The 10,776-nt window shown below is 55.9% G+C and overlaps 1 protein-coding gene across 1 annotated transcript; it reads right to left on the reverse strand.

Moving 5' to 3' along the window:
* Window positions 1-84: 84 nt before the first annotated feature.
* NCF1 (neutrophil cytosolic factor 1) lies at window positions 85-8,614 on the reverse strand. Its single transcript, XM_059829424.1, has 12 exons — window positions 8,543-8,614; window positions 7,977-8,057; window positions 7,549-7,624; window positions 5,884-6,049; window positions 5,690-5,745; window positions 5,211-5,333; window positions 4,557-4,664; window positions 3,617-3,734; window positions 2,646-2,753; window positions 889-1,015; window positions 381-390; window positions 85-211 (listed from the first exon to the last, which is right to left on the reverse strand). The coding sequence occupies exons 1-12, from the start codon at window positions 8,612-8,614 to the stop codon at window positions 93-95; spliced, it is 1,164 nt and encodes a 387-aa protein (XP_059685407.1). The 3' UTR covers window positions 85-92.
* Window positions 8,615-10,776: the final 2,162 nt, after the last annotated feature.

Consider the following 10,776-nt stretch of genomic DNA (forward strand, 5'->3'; position numbering starts at 1 on the left):
CCACCTAGATCCCCCGGCCTGGCCCTGAGCCCCGGCTGCACAGGGGCTGGCAGAGATAAAGCATTGGCTGGCTGGTGGTGGGGACTGAGGCCTCACAGGATCTTTCTCCGGGTGCTCTCGGTACAGCGGTTCAGGATGAGGTCTTTGCTGGGACGGGGAGGAACAGCAGGTTGAGCCTTGGGCTTGTTCTCCTCTTGCTCGTTTTTCTCAACTGCGGGTAAAGCAGATGTACAGATGGGTCAGAGCTCTCCACCACCCGACACCTTCATGTGAACGTTCAAAAGCTTCCTATATAATGGCCACCAAAGCTCCTGCCTCTCCTCCTGTCTCAGCTGAGTGTGATGGTCTTCCCGGAGGTCAGGGTGGTCGGATAAGCCCACCGGTGCCTGGCTGGGAGCTCTGCTCAGGTGGAAGCCCAGCTCCAGGTCTGTGCGAGGAGCTGCTCTCCCTTGGGAAGGTCATGGGTCCCGCACAGGGATTACCAGATCTAAAGCATCTGCCTCAATAGCAGCCTCCTTCTTCATGCAACACTTCCCTCTAGATGCTTTGCTGACAGCTAATGCACATGATAATGGCAATGGTAACAGCAGCAGGGGTGAGGTTAGGTGCACAGAGGAAAGCACAGGTCCTAAATGTGGGCTGACCTCCCACCAGGACCATATTCTGCTCCTTCTCTGTCAGACCTATAACCAAAGGTAAGAAACCTCATTGAAAAGAAACACCTCCCCGCACATGCTTTCTCCGTAGGAGAAGGGTGGACAGGCAAGGTGTGACCTCCGTGTGCTGTCCTACTCCAGCAACCAGCGCTGGAGGGCACAGGCCATGCCCGCAGGACTTCAGCCCATGTCCAGAGCAAAGGCCCCGTTGAGACTTACTGATGACATTGACCTTCTGGAAATTTTCCTTCATGTTCCTCTGGCTCTGGATGTACTTCTTGCTGTTCCTCCTGTAGGTCTCCTGGCTGATCTGCTTCCGGCTCTGCTTGTGGATGCTCTTCACATTTCGGATGGTGGATCTGCAGCGAGTTAGAAACAAAACTTTCAGTTTCCGTGCTGGCAGCTCTTGCACCACGCAATTTCTCGCTGAGGATTTCCCCCCTGTGCTTCCTCTGCCTCACCCAAACCCCAATATCTGCTTTTCGGTTGTGCCTGGTGGAAGGCAGCAGGTAGATGCCAGCCCTCAAGGGCAGCCATAGGTGAGATGTGATGTACAGCACGTTAGGAGGCAGCTGGAGCGGTGCTTTGGAAGCAAATACGGAAGGGTGAAGCCTGAGTACAAGTCTGGAAAGTAATGATGGGGATGGCAAGGCAGAACAGGCGTAAGGCTGGAAGGACGAGATGGGCATGAGGTTTATCCAACAGAGCTCAAGAAAGCCCTGGAAGTGATCTATAGCTCTTGGATGGATGGACATACAGCATCTATACTGGCTGTAACACCGAGATCCCTGGTCTGGGGTTTGGCACGGCTCCCTGACACCCAAGGATCAGTCCCTGGGCCGGGGGAACAGAGCATGGGGTACACGTCAGTGTGCACCTGGATGTGCAGTGTTGAACCCACAGCAGAGAAACTACTGAGAGAAGTGAAAGGCTGAGCATGGGGCTGTGTGGTGGCATGCTGCCACAGGGGAACCCCCAGCGTCGGGGACCGTCCCCAAGCAGGCAGACAGAGGCCATCGCTTTGTCTTCACTACCAGGGCATGAGTGAGGTGCCTCCTGACATCCATCCCGTGGCATCGTCCTCCTGCTCCGCTCGAGGCAACGCGCTCGTCTACCTTCAGCCCTTCCCTGGTCTGAGCACGCACCCCATTTCATAGCAAAGCTCTTGCCCACAACGGCAGGTCACCACCTTTGCAACAGGGCTCAGCCTGGCTGCCATCACCGGCACCACAGGGACAGCATTCACCATGGAGGGCAAGTCACTGTCCCTGAAACAGGCCACCTCACCTCCCCCAAGGGTATCAGTAAGCATCACCGCGCTCAAATAGGTGGATTTGGGCCATTTTTCACCGGCTTACACTCAATCCATGCTGCAGCAGAGCTGGATTTTGAGAGATTTTGTAGCAAGGCTGCCGTGTTTTCTTGTAGGGAAGAAAAGATAGCAGCAAGCTCTGCCCTTCCTAGCAGTTTTCTTTACATCGGAATTAATGAGTTATTATTGCTTTTTATCTTTTTAATCAAAATAAAATCCCTTCCATTAGCTCAAATCCTCCCATCAGATTAGGCCATTTGGCAGCTCTGATTAGTCAAATCTCTCCTCGCTTCTCAAAGATTCAGTGGATGCACTTAGGAAATAAGAAAAAGGCCAATTTGAAAATTAAACGAGATTAGCCCAGAAAAGAAACTTTGCAGAAGGACAAGGAAAAATACTCCTGGCTGGAGGACCTGCTGAAGCCAGGATCATGCAGTCCTGCATCAGAAATGCTGGGCTGTCTCTCTGCCCGTGGAAGTTGGGGAACACAGAGCTATTTTTGCTGCAGCCCTGCAGGATCTGCCTCCTGGTCTGTCTTTGCCCTGCTCACATCTCCTCTGGGCAGTTCCTCATTGACAGGGCGAGCAAGGGACACCTCAAACTACTGCCTGGTTTCATTTCACTGCCCTCGAAGAAGAGCTTTAGTACTCCTTCCCCCGACCCAGGGCTTCTCCTACCTTCGTGGAGGAGCGCTCCGGTTCCTCAGCTCACTCTTCACAGAGGTGTTCGCCTCCCCGGCTTTCTGCAGGTACATGGAGGGGTAATAACCCGTGGTTTCATCCTTCCTGCAGTGCAACACAAAGCAACACCTCTTGCAGTCATGGCTCTGCAACCACCACCTCCTCCTGCCTGTCCCCAGCTGGTGCTGGGTGGGTTATTTCTCATGTTGCTTGCAGCGAGAGGGGCTTTGAGTGTCCCCCCACTTCGTGTGCCTGCGGCTCTCCCTGAAAGTGTGGCTCTCCCTGAAAGCATGTCCCAAAAGCAAGTAGGTAGCAGACAGAGCAATATCTCACGGCTTTCAGGGTCTCACCAGCTCATATTATCTCCCCTGGGCATTTCACTGGGCTCCTGAAGCATCGCTCAGGGCCCCCTGCCAGACACACTGCTGCTGGGCGCTCAAGAAATGCTCCCTGGTCCCCAGCCCATCTCCCCGTCCAGCCCAGCACACCAGCAAACACCAGGAGATCCTCCCAGACCATTCGCCTGGGCACAGGCTGGGGCAGGAGGATCCCCTGGGTTTGCAGCTACGTCGTGTCCTGCTGCGAATGTGCAATCCGTGACTCTCCGGAGCACAAATGCAGCTGGGGTTCCCCTTGGGAAAGCCTGAGCTTGCAGGGCCGGCCAGGGCTGGAAGGAAAGCTGCGGTTTTGCAAAGCAAAATGTGCCAGAATACTTTAAGGCAAAAGAAGTTGTTTTCCATCCGTCTCCTTCTTGGATATCTCTGAAGCCCCCAGCAGAGGAAGCCCCAGCTGCAATGTTTAACATTTGGCAAAACCACAGGCTACCAGAAGCAGCCCTGCAAAAGGAAGTGCTGGGCAGCGGCACCAAACCGGCTGTGGCTTTCACAGCCCCGATGCGGAGAATTGCTGGTTCATCCCTTCCCTCTGCCCGAATCCCGCTTGCCTGGTTTGTTCTTGAAATCTCTCACCTGACGACCCACCAGCCATCGAGGAGCTTGTGGATGACTTCGATGGTATCACCCTCCCTGAGGGTCAGCTCGTCCTCCTCCACGGCTGTGTAGCTTTTCTGGACAACGTACTGCTCACCTGCGCACAAAATCGGGACAGCGGGTTGTGTGCTACCACCCCCGGGATGGGGCTCATCCTCTCCAGCTGCTGAGGAGAGGAGGCACCAGAGTATCTACCCTACATTTTAGGCAAGACCCAGGGTGCTTCAGGTCTCTAAGTGCGGATGCAGACTTCCCCCAGCCTTGTTGGTGCCTGTGGCTCATCCCGGCCCCTCCAGCACCTCTCCAGGAGAAAGCTGGTGAACACAAGCAGTGGAAGCACACCTATCTCTGCTGAAGAACGTGTTTATAATTCGGGTCATTAAATCAGGAAGAAGGAAGCATTGTGCTAATACAGTCTGTTGCAGTGTTTTGAAAACCATTAAGACGAAGCCCAGAGAGCAATCAGCATGAGTCTGCAGGATCCTCCCTCTGCTCCGTGCGATAAGGCTCTGCTGTTGTGGTGGGGTGATGCGGAGGGCTGATAAGGAAAGTGCAGAAGCCAAGTGCTAGGGAAAGCCTGTGCCTCGTTTCGGATGCTGCACCGTGCTCCTTCACTACCCAGCAACTCAGCACGCACCCAGCTAGCTCAGGACGGCCACTGGATGAAGACGTGCATCTGTGATCAGCCAAAACACACATCTAATGCTGAGTTGCCGGTCACGGGAAGCTCCTGAGGTTGAGAGTAAAGCATGGAACCATGAGATTTATCTCTCCTGGCAGCTCCTACAGCAACATCTCTGTGCCCAGCGGTTCTGCTGCAGTGTGGACTGCCTGAGGGGGGCCTTGCAATGAACCAGCCCAGCGGGGAGCCATGGCAGGCTGCGCTCTGATGCACACCCTGGTTACCCCAACATGTCACCTGCATAGTTGGGCTCCTGCTCTTCAGACTCATCGGGACCATCCATCGGCTCCAGATAGGCAGCTGGCACCCAGCCCCGTTTGTTCTTCAACTGGCAAAACCACCAGCCTGCAAGGAAAGCAGCGTGGGCAAGAGCAGGGGGTGTTCTGGGGGCACTGTGGGGGCACCAGCACCGGGTCTGTCCCTGGCCGGGGTAGGCACAGGCATCCACGTGTCCTGGGCAGAAGGGACGGCGCCGGGGCTGGTCTCTGTTTACATGGTGCAACCAGGGAGCTTGGCCAGTTCATCCTGTTTCCTCCCGGACAGGAAACCTGACAGGCTGAGGCATGCAAGGCAGTTGCAGGGTTTTCTAGGATTGCCCCACACCCTCCCCGGCCAAAACCAAGTGTCATGTGGCTCCATGTGAATGTGAAACATGTCCCAAGGGGGCGGGAAGCACTGAGAGGTTCAGTGCTGCTGGCTGCATTTGCTCTGAGCTTCTCCACGGGGAGACCCTCATACGACCACCTACCCCTTAGCCTGTGCACCGGCATAACCTACTCCCAGGGCATGTTGCATTTGGACACAAGATGCAAGGGCAGTCCCCATCCCTGCTGAAATGGTGGCCAGGAGAGGGCTGGCCCTCAGCAGCTCTTTGGAGGGACGGACACATACCACTCTCGCTCTTCTCCACGACGTCCACCATGTCCCCAGCTTTTAGAGCCATCTCGGATGTGGAGCTCTTCTCATAGTCAGCGATGGCTCGGTAGGTTTGCAGGACAATGGGGCCCGTGATGTCTGCGGGGGAGAAGTGAGAGACATTCCCTCTCCCAGCCCTTGGCGCAGAAATACCCTATTTCAGGCAAGCCAAAAGCAACCCAGGACAGCCCAAAGCGCTCTCCCAGCACCTTCTGGGCCGGAACCAGCTGGATCCCAGGACACAGACTCATTCCCCCCAGGCTGTGGTTTCATCCCAGCTGCAGCCCTGGCACAGGCAGGGCTGGTTCATGGCCCCTGTGCTCTTGGCCAGGGCATGTGCCATGGGGCAGCTCTCCTCGGCTCAGCCCTGCCCTGTCCTCCCTGGAGCTGCCCCTTTCCCTGCCGGGCTTTGCTGCCGTGGAGGCAGCCGCTTGTACCTCTCCGAGGCAACTTACCGCTGAGGTTTTTCTTGGCATCCTTTGGCAGGAGGAAGACCTCGGGCTTCTTGATCCTAGAGGAGTCATAGCAAAGGCAGCTCAATGCCGACCACCCCTCACCACTGGCAGCAGTGCCCTCCCTGTGGGCTGCTGCCAGCGCCCAGGGTCGGAGACGCAGGATTTCCCCCAAAGTGGCAGGTGACTGGACTCACTGGCTGTCCGTGACGGGGTTCATGTCATCGGGACGGACCTTGAAGAAGTTGACCACGTGCAGGCACCGGGAGATCTTGTGGGGCAAGTTGACCAGCGTGTAGCAGTACTCAGCCAGCGTGCCCTGCCTGTTCTGCGTCGAGCGCTGCCCGTCAAACCACTTTGGGGCTGGGGGAGAGGGGAAAAAGCAGACAGAGGCCCCGTTTTTAGGAATTTCCCAAGTAGGCTGCTCTGAATCATTCGTTTTGCCCTGAAAACGAGTGGCTTTGGCCTGAGGGTGCTGCATGGCTGCATGGTGCCCATCCGGTGAAGATGTGCGGGAACGTGGCCCAGCCTTCTCCCTCGCTGCTCTGACCCCGGCCATGGCAGACATGCGGGGGGCCACGCACAGTGCCGAAAAAGCTGGGGAGAAGTTGACTGCAGGGCCACAGCTGTTTTGCAGAAGCGCTGCAGCCGCGGGTTCCTCGTTTCAGCAGTGTGCCTGGGGAGGCGAGCGCGGCATGGCGCAGCACCGAGCCCGGGTGCCGTAGGCAGCGTGGAGGAGAGTGCTGTGCAGCCGGACTCGTCCCCTGCAGCCTGTGGACTCTTGCAGAGCTTGTGCAAGCCCAGAAAAGACCCCATTTGACCCCATTTCCGTTACGGGATAACTCCCACATCCATGCTCAGACTAAGCCCAGCTGCTGGGCCACAAAGGCAGCGACTGCACCGGGACACAAGGAGGGACTTGGGACCAGCCTGTGGCCGGGGAAAACTTGCACATCCCTCCATCCCACTGGCCACGGTGCATGTCCTGCAGCAGACGCTCTTGACCCCACGGCTCCAAAATGCCGCTGGCAGCCCTGACCCACAGCAGGGTTGAACCCTGCGTTGGGGTGCATGTGTGCAGCCCGTGGCACCCCTGCACCCCCCGCAGCAGTCCGACGCCTGCCATGTCCCCAGCGCTTTCAGTTCCCCAAACGGGACGACGATGACATTCTGAACAGCTCCAGCCCGGCGGCAGCAGCGCATGGGAAGGGTCCCGGCACGGCGGTGTTAGTCCGGCCCCGAGGGGAGCCCCCCCAGATGTGGCACCCACGCTGCTGCACGGTGCAGGTTTATTCCTCCTTGAGAGGTGTTGACCACAACCCGCAGCTATTTCTCACGCTCCTTCCTGCCTCCTTTAAAGCAGGAAATTCAATAAAAGGGGGAATTTTGCTGACCTGCACCATGCTTGGGGACAGCCAGCTCTTTAGATCAGGAGTTCATTCCTTGTCATTGAAGACATACTGCATTGTTCCTCTTATAAAGTATCTGTGTTGCCATAAGGGCAGTAAAAACCGATCCCAGTGACGGTGTCACGGAAGGAGGGCTCGGCTTAGCTCGGCTCGGCTCGGCTCAGGCTCCCCAAAGCCAGACCCTTCGCACCAGCCAGGGGTTGCAGCCGATGCTCCGGAAGGCGTCCCCGGGGAGGAAGGATGGGGTCTGTGGGGCTGGCGAGTGTTGGGAGAAAGCACTGCTGCTGCTCAGACGGGCCTTTCTAGTGTTTTGGTTTCGAGCCTGGTGAACAGGAACAGAAATCGCACCAAGCACCTGCGGGGGAGGCAGCCGGCACAGCTCGGCCCGCCGGGGAATTTCCCGACCAGATGCAATTTCTATCTCAGCCCCCAGCCCTGGCGCCTGCCCCTCACCTGGCAAGTGCGGGATGATCCGTTTCTCCATGTTGATGTCGCCAGATTCAATAGGGAACATCTCCTTTAGCGCTTTCTGTGGAGCAGAGCGAGGTATGACTGTGAGGATGGCACTGGGGGACCCCACCATGGCACCTGTGCCCCTGCCTGCATTTTACCCCCCTTTCCCGGCGCTCGCCCCGCTGCCCGCTGGCACGTGCTGGCTGGACCCCACGCCTCAACACCGGAAGAAACCTGCCAGGGAAGCACAGAGCCGGTGGCTCCCCACTTCAAGGGGCGAAGGAGATTGAAGCACAGGGACTCAGGAGCCTCTTTTGAGCCAGGTTTGTTTTGGGGCAATTTCAGCTGGAATTCGCCCACCTATTTTTCCCCACCCCAAGCCCTTGTGCGCTGGGCCGGGGGCCCAAGCCCACCCCAGGACGACTCACGTGGAACTCGTATAACTCGGTAAAGCGGCGGTAGACGAGCTTTTCGGAGAGGTCGTTCCACTTCACCAGGAACATGTAGACCTGAGGGGCAAAGCAGAGGCACTGCAGCTCTGCGGGCGAGCGGGACCCCGCACCCCGCACCCCGCTGCAGCTGAAGCCCCCGAGGAACCTCATGGTTGTTTCTGTTTCGGATAAACTGCGTGTTTTTCTTCCACTACCCCAATGTGAGTAGCTCTGCCCAGGCAGAGAGCAAGCTGGGTGCTAGGGAAGCTCGGCAGGGATGGAGTGGGGACAGAAACGTGCAGACGGGTAGGAATCAAAGAGGGGAAAACCCTTTCTAAGCCAGCGAAGTAACCAGTGGCTTGCAAAGGAGATGCCCAAAATCTTGTGTGTTCAAGACATCTTAGCCTCTGGCTGCCTCCAGCTCATGCCAGCCGCCACAACACCCTGAAAAAATGATGCTTTTAGGCCCTCAGTCACATTTATCTGAAGAAATAAGCTGGCCAGGTGTTTTACCCCCACCAGTCCTTGCTGCTCAGCTTGTCGGAAGGTCGCTGCATACTCACATAGTGCTGACTGGGGAAAAACCTTTTCTCGTAACCCAGCAGCTCGATGTGCCGGATGAAGGCATCCCCCATAGCTGCTCCCAGCCGCGGCGTCCTGCTCCGGCCCCTGCTCCTGCCTCCCTGGGCGTCTCAGTGTCCTCTCCTCCCCTCTGCCTTCGCACAGCTCAGCTTTGCCGTTAAAGCCCCCAGGAAAGCGGAAGTCCTGCTGCAATCGTGCCTGTAATTGTTTACTCGCTGTGGTTTGTATTGAGTCGGTGTTTCCCGTGGGGAGTCTCCAGCCCAGCCCCACTCCAGCAGCTCCGGGGTTGGGGAGGAGGCGGCAGCAGGGAGACCTCGGGGATGCCCTGGAGGGACCTCCAAAATCAGAGGACAGTGAAGGGCCAGGGCCAGGTCAGCTGCCCCGATAGCCAAGTGGCACCTCCAACCGCCGATGCTGCCCCGTGATGGCACAGGGTGCTGCAGCACCCATTTCACAGAAGATCAAGGACAGACAAGTGCCTTGGCAATGGCAGCCAGAGGAGTCTTTACCCCTTGAGCAGAGCCGGAGGGGCTGAATGAAGCACGTAACTCGCTCCCCGAGCCCAGGGACGCCAGCACTGTCCTCTGTATGGCTGGGAGACGGTCCTGCGCTCCCAGAGCTCCTGCCCTTGCACCACTGTTTTCTTTCAGTCACCTGCAGCTTCTCCAAAATCTGCCACCAAAAAGCCTTTGAGGACCTGAACCAACTTCAGCGGCATGGCTCTGCTCGCTGCCTTACCTCAGCACAGGGCTACGCGGGAGCACCGGCCACGGGGGCCCCCACGCATGGGGAAACCCCTGGGCAGGCTGGAGAGGGACCCCTGCCTCCCACTGGGAGAGCATGAGGGTCCCCAGCAAAGCCCCTCTGAAACGGCAGTGCACCAGCACCCTCCTCCTCCGTCCCCAGCTGAGAGCAGAAAGGCCTGAAGGGACAGGAGGGCTGCACCCATCAGTCCTGCGCTGCTCGTAGGCAAAGGTGAACCCAGGAGCACCTCTTTTGTCCCCAGCAAGGGCACCCTCAATTACAGCGAGTGCCAGTGCTGGGCTGTCCCCTGAGGGCATACAGAGCTGGGACTGCAGGGTCAGCCCCCGATGCCCTTATCAGCTGTAAAGACAAAAGCTTGCTCTGGCCGCATTTAAAAAAAAAAAATAAAAAAAAAAAATCAAACACTAACCATAGCTTTCCCCTGAACCTCAAGTATGGTGCTTTGCAGGTGTTGAGATCAGAAACATAGTCATTTAAATTTGGTTTCTTACTATTTTAACATGGGGACTTCCCTGTATGCAAGGCAAAATTATACAACCAGTAATATTAAAAAAAGATGCCTCCAGGGCTGTTTGGATTCTGCTCGGATAATTGCCAGATCGCTGCTTCTTATGCAGAACCACCACAAACTTTGTCATGAAAGCCAATTCCATAATTATAATTGTTTTACTAAATTTAAAACTGCTTTACAGACAGTGCATTACTGGAAACCACTTAATTCACGTTTCTTCCTGTTTCCTCATTCCTCATCTTGTGATGTGAAAAATGAAACGGAACTTGTAGCTCTCACTGCTGGCGATGGGTTAGTTCATAGTGAGATGCAACGCGTAACTCGGTATGATACACTGCTTAGTGCTTCCACCAACTGTCCATAGTTACTGGGTGGCAAGAAGCATCATTTTAGAAGAAAATTCTTGGAGAAGTAATAAGCCATCTGATAAACGAGCTGAATTTACGGAGTTCAGGAGCTGATTCACGTTTTGGGAAACAAGGCTGGCATCTGAATGCAGGACCCAATTTTTGAGAGAGATGGAGAACTTCTACTGGCCTCAAGATGGAGAGTTGGTAGCCGTGCTTAGCAGTGGTGCACCACTGCTTCGGGGTGAGAACAGCAGACACAGGACTTAAGCCGATGGATTTCAACCGAGGTTATTGAAAACAAAGCACTGGAGGTTTAGAGTTTCTTAGGTGAATGGCCTATCCTCTTTTCTGTCATGCTCCACCCATAACTAGTTCCAAAATCTCCTAGAAATTAAAAGCTGAAGAAAGGAACGCTACCCTAATTTTGTTCAAAATGTAATTCTGATTTTTCATAGTTCAAATTTAAGCTTAATTCAATCCAGAGCCAAGGGACGCCTCGCTTATGTCACCGAGGGCAAACTGCTGCATGTGTGAACAGTACTACGTGCTCTAATAGCCGTTGCAAAATCACAAAAATGAAAGTCTGCCC

The sequence above is a fragment of the Gavia stellata genome, chromosome 25 (assembly GCF_030936135.1).
Source record: "Gavia stellata isolate bGavSte3 chromosome 25, bGavSte3.hap2, whole genome shotgun sequence".
Lineage (NCBI taxonomy): Eukaryota > Metazoa > Chordata > Aves > Gaviiformes > Gaviidae > Gavia > Gavia stellata.